This window comes from Lagopus leucura, unplaced genomic scaffold (genome assembly GCF_019238085.1).
Source record: "Lagopus leucura isolate 7727_CA_CO unplaced genomic scaffold, USGS_WTPT01 Super-Scaffold_806, whole genome shotgun sequence".
Taxonomy (NCBI): Eukaryota; Metazoa; Chordata; class Aves; order Galliformes; family Phasianidae; genus Lagopus; species Lagopus leucura.
Window position 1 is genome coordinate 1,349,205 of NW_024962260.1, and position 14,612 is coordinate 1,363,816.

At 45.7% G+C, this 14,612-nt stretch overlaps 1 protein-coding gene across 7 annotated transcripts in view; it reads left to right on the forward strand.

Annotated features, from left to right (window-relative positions):
• Window positions 1-10,081, forward strand: part of ADORA2A (adenosine A2a receptor) — a 28,517-nt gene extending 18,436 nt beyond the window's left edge. For all 7 annotated transcript variants that reach the window (XM_042865952.1, XM_042865948.1, XM_042865950.1 and 4 more), the window contains exon 3: window positions 4,626-10,081. In XM_042865952.1, coding sequence (XP_042721886.1) covers window positions 4,626-5,586 — 961 coding nt within the window. In that variant the 3' untranslated portion in view covers window positions 5,587-10,081. The remainder of the gene's footprint in view (window positions 1-4,625) is intronic.
• The last annotated feature ends 4,531 nt before the right edge of the window (window positions 10,082-14,612 follow it).

Here is a 14,612-nt window from a genome sequence, read left to right on the forward strand (position 1 = left end):
GGAAAGCACCAAACCTATTTTTTCTCCTCATTTAACTGTTCCATGCCCAATTTGTCCTAAGGCAACCATGCACCTCGATGGATATCTGTGTAGTTGTGTACACCCACACAAATAAGCCATAAGCATTAAGGAGGCAGAAGAATGAGATTTCTTATTCTGCTTGGTTTTGGACACCTCAGTACGCAATTGGTGTTAAGTTTGGAATGATTTTTCTGTGGTTAAATGAACCTTCCCCGAGGAATGGCAGTGAGGAAAGGCATGTAGAGGTAACATTTAAAAATAGAAGAAAAAAATTGTTAATTGTCAAATAATCAAAACATTTTGCAGAATTTCAAAAAAAAGTTCTCAAACATTTGCTGAATCCTGCCAGCTCTCTGTAAGTGGCTCAGAGAGTGCAGCTCTCTGAAAGCGGCAACAAAGCACTCCCAAGGAAGTGAGGCCAAGCCATTGTTCTGTGTAGGGCTAAATGCAAACTGTCTCTAGCATGGCAGGTACCTGAAAACCTGCACTCACTGATATAAAACCCCTGGGTGTTTGAAACAAAACTGGCTGCGAGTCTGAGCTCCGGGATGAAGTCACGGGCCAAGAACAATTGCCACTTTCCAGGCTCTTTGGTGCCAGGAAATGCTCCGAGGGCACCGTGCCCAGCCACGTGCTCTTGTGCATGCACTGGTGGTGCAGAGATTCCCATGCTGAAGGACAGGTAGCTCTGATGCACTGGAAGGAGAGGTGTTTCTTCCTGCAACTAAACAGAAAAGTTTTCTCAGGTTACTGCTTGCTCCATGTGCTGGCTTCAGGTGTGGGCCTGTGGCATAAATCCATGCGCTTGTCTTGAGGTGCCAACTGCAGGAGATGGAAGTAGAGACCTTGTCCTCTGAAGGAAGGTACTTTGGAGACAGCTGACTTTCTTAAATGGTCGTAGATGAGTATCTGAATCAGCGGTTTAATGTTTTATTGCCACTTTGACCCACTTGCTTCTTTCCCTGCTCACCATAAGCCTTTTGACCTTATGCCAAGCATTTCCTACAAGCGCTCATATTTTGTCAAATAGATTGTGAGCAGATTCATCCCAATACGAAATAATAATTTGCTTTCTCCTTCTTACAACCACGGGCACGGCTTTGAGAGCAGCATGAGTTGTCTATGGCTTTGTGTGTGGTGGAACTTGCTGCTGCCAAAATTGTGGTCTGGAAGCTGGTAGTGCTGTGAGCAAAAGAGCAGTGCCTGCCCACTGCCATTGCTTCTACTGCTCGGAGCCCTGTGCCTGGCTGTGGGATCCCATCCCCATAGCATGATTAAGTACCAGTATCAGGTATCTTCAGGTAACAAGGGAGGATGTTCCTTAACTGACAGTTTTGGGAAATAGTTGTTTGAGTGGCATGTGGGAAGGTCTGGGTTTGATATCCTGCTCTGAGATTTCTTAAGTCATCTGGGATTGTCAGCATCTCTCATTTTCAGATATGTGTTACAGGGCTAGAATATCCTCCTGCAACTGCAGCTGCCAGGGGTGTGTGGGCTGTTGGGCACTGTGCTGAGTGAACAGTGTCTGCAGTGAGTTGTTGAAGCACTGAGCACTGCTGGAATTCAGATGGAAGTGCAGTGCCCTCCACGTGCAGCACGTCGCTTTGCGATGCAGTGACAGTGGCAGATGTGAGTTCTGCACGTGGTGGGGAGTTTTGGCTGAGGGGAGCCACGCTGTCAGCCAGGGCTGAGTTTGGAAGACAAGCAGCACACCAAGCAGAAGCTGGGATGATGAGTTAGACCAGCTATGAATCACACAATGTATGGAAGGATTTTAACCTCTGTCTGAGGACCCGGTGATTCTCATACCAGCTCTGCCTTCCACCCTGCTTCAAGACTTACAGGTCAGACAGGTGATGCGCCACACTTTCTGCTTTAGTCATTATTTTGATAGCAGAGCTAAGGTGGGGGATCATAAGGTATCACATCTTCAGCCAATTTAATTTAGGCAGCACAGGGGAGTTGTGCATTCATAAGAGCAGCTGCTCTACTGGAGACAATGCACTGGTTTGCTGGGAGAGCAGCAGGGCAGGCAAAATTATCTGGGGTAAAACATCCATGCTTGCAGGTATTTGCACTTTATGGAGGAGCCAGGTACTCCAACCCCACACCCACCTCCACCCTGAGTGTCTCTGCTCTTCACATGTGTTCTCTGTGCCTGCAGTTTCACCAGCAGTTGTTGTTTGTGTAGCAAGTCCAGTATTTCCAGGAAGCATGAGAACTGCTTGTGCACAGGCAATCCAGTGCTGTCTGGACACATGAGACACGCTACAAAGTCATTGTCCAGCTATGCAAGAGCATGGGCTGTAGGTGTGAGCATCTCCTTTCAGCGGGTTGCACCTCCTGCATCAGGATGCCAGCAGCTCAAATTGCATGATGCTCCCTGAAAGCCCTGACCTTATCATCCAGAGCTGTACAGCACTGTGGGTACAGGCAGCAGTTTTGGCCTGGGGGCCAGAAAGACACCCTGAGAGCTGCTACATATGGTGTTGTGAGCTTTTGCTCTTAGCCCATGGAGATGCTGAGCATTATAGAAATGTACTGATAAATTGATAGCACTGCCAACTTGGTACAGTGCAGCTGGGAAGCAGAAGGCTGCTTGGGTTAAGTGCTGTTCCTAAGCCTTGTAAAGTTTGTTGCATAGGAATCCCCAGAGGGTAAGAAGGAGGGAGAAGCTGGAGTGGAGTGGAGGGGAGTTGTTTGCCTGGAGCAATGATGAATGTATTTTTAGTGGAAGGGATGGGACATCTCTAGTCGTGGGATAACAGCTGCACAATTTCAAAATTCCTCTGACAAGATGTAGCCAATTCCAGGGCTGGAGGGTTTTGTGATTTTTTTTTTTTTCTTCTTTTTTTTCCAAAGCTCCAAGTGCCTTTGGCCAACCTCTTGTTCCCCAAGGGTATTTTTCAAAGCACAGATGCTGTTTCGCTGTGTTAATTAGCTCTGAATGTAAGCAGTTTCTCAGCTAGCATCCATGCCGTGCTCTCAGCCTCCTATAGGCACTGAGTAGGATCCACCTCTTGCTAGAGGGAACTTTTTATGTCCCAGGATCAACTGAATCCCTCTGTAATTTATGGAAGGTGAATTTCAGTGTATTTTGAGTGCCAGGAATTGTGGTTGGCTTCTTCAGCTGTTCCTCCTTTTCTGATTTTAAAATGCAGCTGTGGAATGGAGGATGGAGCCTGCCAGGTTTTATATCAGCCAGGTTGTTTCCAGAGCCCACCAGCAGGAATTTTAAGTGCAGGCAAAATCACCGTTCATTGCTGTGCCTGGGGAAAGCAGCATCCCCCTTCCCCTGCTCTGAACTGGTGTTAGGATAGGAGCATGAACCTGTGGGAGGGGCTATCTCATTGAGGGATGGAAAGATTTCTGTGGCTGGTTAGATTATTATTATTATTTTTAATGTTTATTTTGCTGAGAGAATTCTGGAGACAGAGGGAGAAGGAGAACTGGGTAAACAACACTGGTAGCCCAGAGCTACTGTGGTCCAATTGCAGACAACATGGGGTCAAATGCAGTGTGGGACCCACACTGGACAATGTGGGAATCCAGCCATCTACTTTCTATGCTAAGTGTTACCAAGTAAAGGAAATTGCATTGAAATGTTAAACTGTTGCCCTGATTTACATTTTCAGAGAGAAGAACTGGTGGAGTCAGCTCAGGACTCGCAGTAACCTGTGAGGCCTTGGGAACTGGCTGATATTTCAAACAAACAAAGGTCCCTGGCTGCCCTGTCAGGTTCTTACCATGTTGCTTATTGTCTTGTTCAACAGATCTTGGTGGATTTATTGCTAGGAGCTCTGAGTTGAGCTAGGTATATCAGTATCTTCATCACTGAGGTTGCTTTTGGTGTGTGCAATGCAGCCCACAGTATACCTGTGGTCAAAGCACTCTCCTTAGCTTAACTCCTATTTTATGAGAAAGATATGGGGTCAGCTTTGCTGGGCTGGTGAGGAAAACTGCTGGCCTTGTCTCGGTTATTTAAGGAAGGCTGGTGATGCAGGACTTGTTGAAAGCGGGAGCAAAGTGAGGTAGTGTGCAGGGGAATGCCAGCATGACCTCTGCAACTCAGTCAGCAACAGATTTTCCCTGGAACCCAGCTAGGTTACGGGGCCAGTGGCACTGTGCCTCCAGTCCTTTGGTGCTGTTTGGCTTACAGATGGATTAACGGTGAGACAGGCATAGGAATTCTGTGCCAGAAGCCTGCTTCCTTGGCGGAATGGAGGAGCCATCTCTATGCCTTTGGCAGAGGAGCCATAGTGGCCTTCACCACCAAGGGTCAGAACAGTGGTGCCAGTTATTCAGGCTGCAAGATCTGCATGCATGACCGAGTGGCATGGTGGAATGAACCATTTTAATTTCCCTGCTTTTCTGTAGCCTATCCACTGCGTAAAGGAGCAAGGAGGAAAGTAGATGGCATGCAGTGTCACTATGGAGCCCATCCTGGGCTGGGTGGGTTCTACACAGCAGTTCAAAGGCCTGGCTGAAGAAATAGATGCCTTTCTTGCTGTTTTCTTCCTTCTAGGATACTGGACCATTGTCTGGGTGTCAAGGACTTGTTGAATGACACTGGTGTAATTCTCATTTTTTCCTCTGCTTTACAGGTACAATGGCTTGGTAACAGGCTCTCGAGCCAAAGGTATCATTGCCATCTGCTGGGTATTGTCTTTCATCATTGGCTTGACACCAATGCTAGGGTGGCACAAGCGTTCCCAGATTGAAGAGCTGGGTGCTAATAAGTCCTCTCCCATCAACTGCAGCAACAGTATGGTGGTATGTCTCTTTGAGGCTGTGGTCACCATGGAGTACATGGTCTACTACAACTTTTTTGCCTGTGTGCTGTTGCCTCTTCTCCTCATGTTTGGCATCTACTTGAAAATCTTCATGGCAGCTCGACGGCAGCTCAAGCAGATGGAGAACAAGATGGTGCATGGGGAACGCTCACGTTCCACTTTGCAGAAGGAAGTCCACGCGGCCAAATCTTTAGCCATCATTGTTGGCTTGTTTGCAGTCTGTTGGCTTCCACTACATATTATTAACTGTTTCACCCTTTTTTGCCCAAATTGTGCCCATGCTCCCCTCTGGCTGATGTATCTAGCCATTATCCTGTCTCATGCCAACTCGGTTGTTAATCCTCTAATTTATGCCTACCGAATCAGGGAGTTCCGATACACCTTCCGTAAAATCATCAGCCAGCATATCCTGGGAAGGAAGGAGCAGTTCAAGGCAGGAGCAGCCAGCATTAGGACTTCCACGCATGGTGGGGATGGAGAGAACGCCAGCATACGAATCAGTGAGTATGCGTTAGAAGTGTACACCAATGGAGAGATCCACAGGGATCCTGAAAAGCAGGACTTAAACAAATGCAAAGCTGTCTTGGAATGGCACCAGAATGGAAGTGCTCTGGACATGGAGACAAATGGGCATCTCCCACGTTCCTGCAAAAATGGGATTCTCTCAGATACGTGCGTGAACAGGGAGCTTCACCATGAAGAGTTAATAGATGCCCAGGTATCTTTCTCAGATCTAGAAAGCACAGCCTTTGCAGCAGCTGATGTTTCCTGATGAATCGTTCACAGTCTTCCTGGTATAATTATTTTATTTTCCATGGGCAGCCTCTGCCACGGCAGAAGATGAGGCTGGGGGGCGGGGGGAGAGACATGTATTCAAGTTACTGTGGAGGAAAGGGTCCTTACCCAGGACATTTGTGGCAATCCTAAATACTAGACTGGAGAAAAAGCCAAGAGACCATTGAAACAGACTGAGAAAGGAGGGACATGTAAACCATCGATGACCTGTCACCAAGAGCAGTGACAGGGTCAAAGATGGCATTCCAAATTGAGCACTGGGAGACTGCTGAAGCAGGGCATATCGTGACATTACGCTATACTGTGTGTCTGTGGTTGTACATCTGTTTTGCTGTCTTTACCAACAGAAATAAAACCATGGCTGAAAGCATTCACTTGATTGTAAGAGCAACAAGGAGGAGCATCTAATTATTTGGCCCTGCAACAAATGGAAGGAAGATAGCAACATCTATTGGTCAGGAAGGATGCCATCAGCTGCCTGGACAAGAAAGGAATTTACCTGATGGGAGCTTTGGATACCTTCAACCATGACATTTTGTCTTTCAGTTCATGTTTTTAAAGCTTATAGTGCAACAGGTTGCTCGGATGTTTTTTCTTGTCTTGATTAGATTCCATTGTGTTAAGTTATAAAGATGAACAAGAACTCATATCCATTCCCTGGGCGCTCAATGTTCCAGATGCACAAGACAAATGTAACCTCATAGTTCTCCGCTCTATCCAACAAATAATGAAAACTGAGACTAATATGGAGTTCCCTTAGCAAAAGGACAGTCAGCAGGACTTGGTGCTAGAGCACGGATGGTCTTCATCACCAGGGGTGGCCCTGCCCTGAGGTGCAGTGGAGAATCATCAGGTGTGAGGTATCTGCAAGCTGGTGGGCACTGTCTGGCTACTGCTTTTACCTCTGTGTCTGTGCCTGCCCTGGTTCCCAGAGTACAAATTAATTCCATGGTCCGAAGTTGTCATTCTCACTCAAAAGTCTGTGGGATACATTTTCTTTATTTTTTGATGGGAAGGCAGGGTGGGGAATGACACAGGATGAGACATACCTACTTACTTTTGGAATCCCAGCTCAGTCTGAACATCTTTTTCTCCTGTGGTTTCAGTTTTTTCCTGATGTGCTTTGCTGTGAAGCCTGATGTGTCCCAGCAGTGCAGAGGCCAACAGATCTCAGTCTGTCTGGTTAGAAGATACTCTGAGGAGCTGGAAGCAGTCAGTGTTAGTAGAAGTCTGCTTAGAAACTGCAGTAGTGTGTGTAAGAGAGCAGGCAAATCTGCTACAGCAAAGGTATGCACTGATATGATTTGTCGTAGAGGAGTTTCACAGCAGCTTAGTAATTTTCTGTATCACCTATGAAGCCGTGGTAGCTCAAGGGCAGCAGAGTGCCATGTTAGCTTGTATTCTACCTAAATATTTTCCAGTCTTTGTTTTCCAGACAAATACTCTATGCCTACTCTATGCCCCTTGCCATCAGCCTTCCAGGGAGATGGGCAATAATGGTCCTACTAGAAAGTTAGAAGTCTGGCAGTTCTGAGGATCAAGAGTTTTTCCTTAGCTAAAAATATCAGAAGTGTCAGCCTACAACCCTGGCTCCTCCTTGTGTCTCCTCACTAACATTTCAGAACCCAAATAATCTCATTTTTAGGAAGGAAAGTGGAGCTGCATTTCTGTATTTGGAGAATGGCACTCTAGGTTTGTGTGTTCTCTGTCCATGTTTATTTTAAATATTGTGAATTATTAGAATGAAAATTAAGTTTTATTTGAAGAAAGTTTTCTTTTTTTTCCAGTCTGTCTGAATGAAGGTGAAGAGTGGTTTATAATACTGAATGTGTCCAAAGTACATGACTGCTCTTGGCTAGTAAAAAGCTTACTGTAAGCTGGGTAAGAGGATGCGTTTGTCACCGCAATCCTTAGCAGAAGGACAGGCAACTATATAGAACAGTAGACTTCACAGTTTAATTGAACTGCTGCTTTCTTGGCATGGCTCTACCACATAGTCTAACGTCAGAGGTGTGGATTGTCACTCCAGCACCATTAGCAAATACATGACCATTTCCCTATGACTGATGCTGTAGGCAGGCCCTCTGCAGGGTGCCTTGGGATCTTGTTGCTCTTTATCTTCCTTGATGGAATATTTCTGTCGGCTCTGTGCAGGATGACTCCTCTGGGCTCCTGAAACAGCAGCAGAGGAATTCAGTCTGAAAAACGGGGATCTGATCTCTTTAGGCCTCAGCTGGGAGCTGAAATGTTTCTAAGAATAACACAAGATTACATCCGGTATTCATGTCAATAACAATTAGGTTCACAAAGAAGCAGAGCAGGGAAGGAAGTGTGGGAAAATACCAGTATAGCTCATGTGCTGGAACACAGGCAAGTGCAGAAGTGTCTCCTATTGAGCTTTAGTTGTCATTGTAAAGGGATGTTTTATGCCACGTTGCATCAGACTTTCAACAGCTGATGTAGGTTGGTTGCTTTCTATTGTTTCCTGAGCTTCTTCACACTCAATTGTGGGTTCTTCTTGCTTGGTTGCCACAGGAATTGAATTGATCTATGTTGATGTGACAAAATTAAGATTGTCCCTCTGGAAAACTATCCTGCCCAGCCAAAGTAAGATTGCCATGCAAACTTAGAGTTTCCAGATGTCCTGAAATCAGTTTTTCTGTGGCTGTTTGAGTTGTCTCCCAACTGTATCCAGTCCCTTTCAACATTAGTGATCTAGATTTCAAATGAAAAAGGGCCACGGGATGTGTGTAGGAGGATGTGCAGTGGTTGTAAGAAGGCAGCATGTTTTGTATGGAATTGGAAGTCTGTAGTCACAGGAAGGAGCGGAGGGCAATTGCACCACATGCTGCGTGCCTTCTGGCAAACATATGTCTGAGATGGACCTTCAGAAGATGTTTCTGAAGTTGTTGGGGGGGAGCGTGAGCCTTTTGAACAGAATTTTGGAATTCTTGTTTCTCGTTTCATGATTGCAAGGCTTCCTTCCTTGTACTGAAAAAGAAGTTTTAAAATCCCATGAATAAAATATGCTCTCCACTCTTGAGAAATGCACCTCTTCCAAACTACACAGAGCAAGAGTCATTTGAAAAGTTAAAATTTAACATTTTTTTCCTAACTTCCCTACTCAAATTCCCATTTTCCTTCCAGCTGGAGATTTAGCTGATGAAATAGCTATTCTGGATAAACAAAGATGGTGCAAGACAAAGGGAAGAATGAGGTGACCATCAGGAGAGGATAGAGAAGATCTCCTTAGGAATCCAAGGTGCAGTGGGTCCAGAGAGTAACAGCTGGGGTAAGAACAGACTAATTTCATTGAATTGGAACACGTTACTAAAAATGACTCAAAATCCATAGAGGGATGCAGTGCCTCATTTGGTGAGAGGGCATTCCATGAATTTCACCATTCCCTTGAGACTACTAGGCTCCAGGGTTTGTCTGCTTTATAGGGTTTTGGAGAAAGTAAAATTCTGATCAGTTGCCAGGAGTAATTTTATCATGAGGAGTTCTTAGGTCTCTTTCCTCAGTAGGGCACTGCTTTTTTGTGTGAGCAAATAAATGCACTTAGAATTTTGTTCTGTGCTTTCTTTTGGATCGGCAGTATCTCAGAGTTCTCTGCAAGCTTGAACTACAGCTTATGAATGGAGCCAACTGAGATGAGAAGGAGATTTGTGAGGCTGATACTGGTTTACAGAGGGCATGGCAGGACAGTTGGGGTACTGTAAACAGAAAGGACTTGCCACTGGTCCTAGCTGCTGCTAGCAAGTTTATTGTGCAGACAGGTTTGGGAGTTACACGGAATACTCTGAATCTTTGATCTTTCATTGAAAAGAAACTCTGGAGATGCTGGAGGGCATAGGAAAGTCTTTAAGGTGTGGGAACAGACTGGGGTGTTAGGATTTGATGGGAAATCTTGATGTAGAAGGAAGATTTGTAGGGTATGTGTTTGGGAGGTTATCATGGGAGCAGGAATGTGCTGGAAAGAGCTGAGGTTTGCACTGATAGCCTCAGAGGAGTGGAAATGGCTGAATAAGGACTCTGGAAGGGATTTATAGTGTTATGGTGCTCCTGGGTCACTGCAGAGGGGCAGCCTTGCCCTGATAACTGCAGGGGGTTGACTTTGTGTGGTTTATATGTGACTGAGGAAGAGATGTTTTTTCTGGATTATCTCATTTTCAGATGCTTATTTCATAAGCACAGTCAGGTGAAATGAGCCCTTCTGCTTCACGAGCATCACCCCGCGCACACCATCCTACCCCCTAAGAAAATCAGTTCAGCCCTGCTTTGTGGGAAGGACAAGCATACAGTAACAGCTGTGATGCATTGAAACTGTAGAATGCTCACTAGAGGTGTTTGGTACATCAGCTGCCTAATAGTTCTCTCCTGATTTGTTTTGGGCATCAGATTGCTCTGAGACAGACCGAGGAGCTTTGTCTTTCTGGCCCTGAGCGTCTGACCTTTTTTTTTACCAGTAAAACACAAAAACACATCCAGAGTAACTAAAACGACACCAGTTCCTGATTTGCACAAGGCAACTAAACCCTAAATGAGGCAGTGTTCTGTATAGCTTCCTGTGTTATTCATCTGCTGGGACTCTTAACACAAGAATGTGTTGCATTCAAGACTGGAACCTGTTGATCTGAGAACATCCTATGCTTCCCCTGTTCTGTCTCAGGAGCTGGTGTTCCTGCCCCCATTTCTTTGGAGGGTTGTCTCTGTGGTCTGTCAGCCAAGACACTACGAACACCTGCTGCACATGCTGTCACAAAGAAACACTTACTCTCTTAATTTAAATGTTTTATGAATATAATTGTTGTTTTCCCTCTGTTTGTCAGTTACCAGTGGGAGGGGAGGGAAAGGGGTGGGAGAATCTGTGCATGCATATGTATTTAAAGTGCATTGACCAAAGTTTGTTTTCTTTCTTGAACCTGTGAAGTTTTAATATCTGTGAAGTCATCAGACTGCTGGGCAGTGAGGAGCCACTGGTGCTGCTGAGTCTGTCTTGGTTACATTTCTTAATAAGCATTAAAATAATAAAATATATTTGTAAAAGTGAGCATGAGTGTCTTTGTTCAAGGGAGATCTGCCTATTTTATGAACGTTTTATTATTCTTTTATTAGCTTTTTCCATAGGCTCGTTCTTCCAGAGAGCTCTTTTCCCTGGTACTACCTACTAAAGATGTCAGCATGGACAAGGTGACGGACCCAGACAGACTGGGAGCCCCTCACAACTCTGACATCCTGGGATCTGTCATGCTGGCAGTGAGAGAAAATGTTTACAGCTGTGTCCTGAACACAAGGTAGAACACTGTATTTTCCCAAAACACTGCAGTGTCAGGAATGGTGTTACATAACAGAATCGGGAAGAGGTACCTGGAACAGCTATGACTGGAGCATCTCAGCCTTCTGGCACTCCTTCACACATCAGACCTCCCTCTAACACCATTGCTTCAGCCCCCTGTCTGCCAATGCTGCTTAGACTGGGCTTGCCCAAGCATGATGTCAGCCAAAGTAGTCTGGAAGTGGAAGCAGTGAATCTAGATGCTACTGGTGCATCTCAGGCCAATTCTGAGCAATGTTGACAGAATGCAGCAGGAATAATTTCCAGCTTTTCACAGCTGGCAGCTACTAAATGAGTATGGGGGGGTTAGTGAAAGTCTGTACGATCCAGGAGCATTTGGAATTGGGAAGTGTTGAAATGAAAGTTCACCAGATAACCATCAGCTACTGCTCATTTCTCTTCCCGTTCACTTTGCAGCTGGATTGGAGGCCTCACTGGAGGCCCTGCTTTGTGGAGAGGTGCCGGCACCCTGGTGCTGTGTAGCCAGCTGTGCCCGAGCTGTTCAACCAACTGTGTAATTGAAAAGCTTTTTGATTTTTCCCCTCCTTTTGCAAACAGCCTGCGTTTTGTTCTGCTGCATCAAAGGCCAGGAGCTGGGAGGAACAATGGGTCTGCAGGAGCCCTGGGGAACAATGGCTGTACCTGGTCCTGGGAAGAAAGCAAGTACTTGGAAGAACAGACAGAGCTCCCAGTTCAGCAACACAATTGGCCTCATCTGGAAATCTCACTTCGGAAATCTACACCTTGGCATGGTCACCCAGAGAAACTCAACTGCAGGGCTGCTGCTGTAGACTGAGCTGAGGGACATCATCAGTGCAATCTTTACTGCATTACTGGGAACTGATGACATTGTTGAGTGTTGAAATAGGATGGAGCAGTGGAGCACGGCATTTTCCCTGCAAACAGGTGGATGGCGTGCTTTGTCTAAAAGGTGTTTTACAGCTTTAAAGCGGCAGGATCTTCCTTGTCACTTCTGCCACTGAACAGGAAGCCTTTGCCGCTAAGAATAGTGCATACGAGTTGCCTGCTGTGCTCACGGCCACTGTGTATTTCAAGGAGAAATTTTGGAGGGTTAAAAGCTGTGAGCATCTTTTCTGGGGCCCTATGGACCTCATAATTTACATTCACAGGAAAGATTCTGCACTGTTTTGCATTTGGCCAAAGTGAACAAGTGAGATTCTCCATGTGTGACTTCTGCCAGCTCAGATCCTGGGAGGAGTCCACCTCTGATCCCTGAAGTTAGATGATGCAACTCACTGTAGACTGGAGTCTCACTGAATATACATGGAGATGTGTTATTCTTCCTGACCTCCCATTCTCCTCATCAGTGCCGTTCTGGGAAGAAAGGAGGATGCTTCTGGATACTGGAGTCATTTCCTCAGAAATGACCCAGTGGATGGGACTGTTGTAGGATTTTTTGGCTGCAGAGTGCACTACTCCTGTGAGCAGAATCATTGCTCTGCTGTGAAACTGCAGTGTTTGCCACTGAGACCCTGCTGAGTGACGGGAAGTTTTACCCAGATCTCTGAAAATCAGAGGTTCATTTTGAAAAGTAGAGTCCTTACAGTGCATGAAACCAAATAAGCTGTGCCAAGTGTGGGGCTGAGAATAGCATGGTGATATTTTGGCAAGTGAAAGGCAAAGAACTTTTGATCTCCAGGTTCAGAGTAAACTGTGTAAGGATGAGGTTATTTGGAGTGCAGATCCGTACTGTGTGGTCTGAGTCCGATGCACTGAACTCCAGACCTGGGACTGTGGTTTTTGGGAGCGTCTTGGTGCTCTCCAGAGAGGTGACTGCAACTTCTCCAGAGTTCTGGGCAGCCTTTAAGCCTGCTAGCTTGGAAACTGAAGCACCAGAGCTGTGATCATTCTGGTTTTGTTTGCCAAGGATTTACCCAGAGCCTTGGGCAGCTCTGATTTTTTACCTTACCTAAGGCAAGGAGATTAGATAACAGCTTGGAATGAGAGTAAAGAAAGTCCATGCACATGGAGTATTTTGCTGCCTCAGCTGTTGGTGAGATCACGGGGATGCCTTTTGGGCTAGTATTAGTCCAGGATATTATTCTAAATAGGAGTTAAGCATATCTTGGTTGGATACTCTGCTGGAAAACCTGCAGCTGCATCATTTGGGCATTTGGCATCATCTAGGATTTAGAAGTTTCATGTGCCTGTGCTTTAGAGTTTTAAGGGGAGCAAGACTGTGCAGTGTGAGGATTATATACAGGAGAGGTGTGGGAAGGCCTAATGAAGAGACAATTGAATGGCCTGGATCAGTTCTATGAAGAATGCAAAACAAGCCTGGGCCATCTCAGGGTAAGCTGCACTCATGGTGCCTCTTGAACCCATGTCCTGTTATTGTTGGTGTGGAACGTGAGTGTCTGGGCCAATGAAAATAAGGAAGGCAGCTTGACAGACACAGATTTTATCTTTTGAGATTCGTCATGACCTTTCTAGTGTTTAATAAATAAAGTTGACTCAGGAATTGGCAAGTGCCTTATAACATGCAGTCCTGGTGTCAGGACTCGGCAGAATGTTCTGCTTAGCAATGCACTCTGTGAGCTTTGTTTGCCAAGTTCCTATTTTGGAGGTGTGTTGAAGGGCTGAGAAATGGCAGATGCTGAACCTTCTGCAGGCAGGTGCACCGGGCCCAGCCATTTCTGCCCATGCTGATCCAGGCTGGATGAAGGTCATGCTGATGCAAACTTTAATTGCTGGGCAAGAAAAAGAAAAGGAATGTCTTGCAAAGTAAGAATGCTGCTTGTGAATCCTGGGGCAAGGAGGACTTCCATCCTTTCACATTCCTGCATAATCCATCAAGCATTTCAATCAGCACTGAACACTATTGCTTCCTGTATTGCTTTTTGAGCAGTTCTGCCATGCACTCTGGATCCTGCGATATTAAACATCTCCATCATCCAGAGGATGTGGCCAATTTTGCAGGTGACAGGAATGGCAGCTCTGAGGCTTGCCTGCTGCCTGTGAATCCCTGCCAAGCCATCTCCTCTGCTAACTGACTGAGAGCAATCACAGCCAGGTTTTCTGAGCTAACCCTGGTGGCAGAGACTGAGAAACACAGTGCTCCTTTGAGAACAACTTGGAATCGTTTGCTGCTAAACTTGAAGCCATTTTGTGATGGTAACATAGCAGACTGAAGTTACTCTGCAGAGCAAAAATGCGCTGGGTGGAGGTGAGTGTTTGTGTTCTCCATCCCAGAGAGAACACAGTGGGTTCACAACGATTATGGCTGAGCCAAAGGCAGAGCCTCAACTGCTCAGCATTGATTGCATGAGTGCTCAGCACCTTAAAGTAAAGGACAACTGGCTGCTTCGTTTCTGAGGTGTCTGCCATATGGGAGCAGTCCAGTATTCCAAGTGTTTCCTGCCTTCCTTTATATTCATGCCAAAAGCACTAATAGAAATAGGGTGGAGACAAAAAATCTCAGACCCTCCTGAAGATCATCCTCTTAATTCCAAAAGGATCAAAATGCTAAAGGTTGCATTAGAAAAACAGAAGTAGTCTTTTCTCCCACCATTGGTAACTCAATGCCACAACTAAAGCTGAGAGTCAGCTGCTTCTTCTACAGCTGTGTTCTTTCTGAATTCATGAGAAATAGCATTTTGATTTCCTTCCAGAGGAAATATACAGTAATATCCCTGACTTGCACT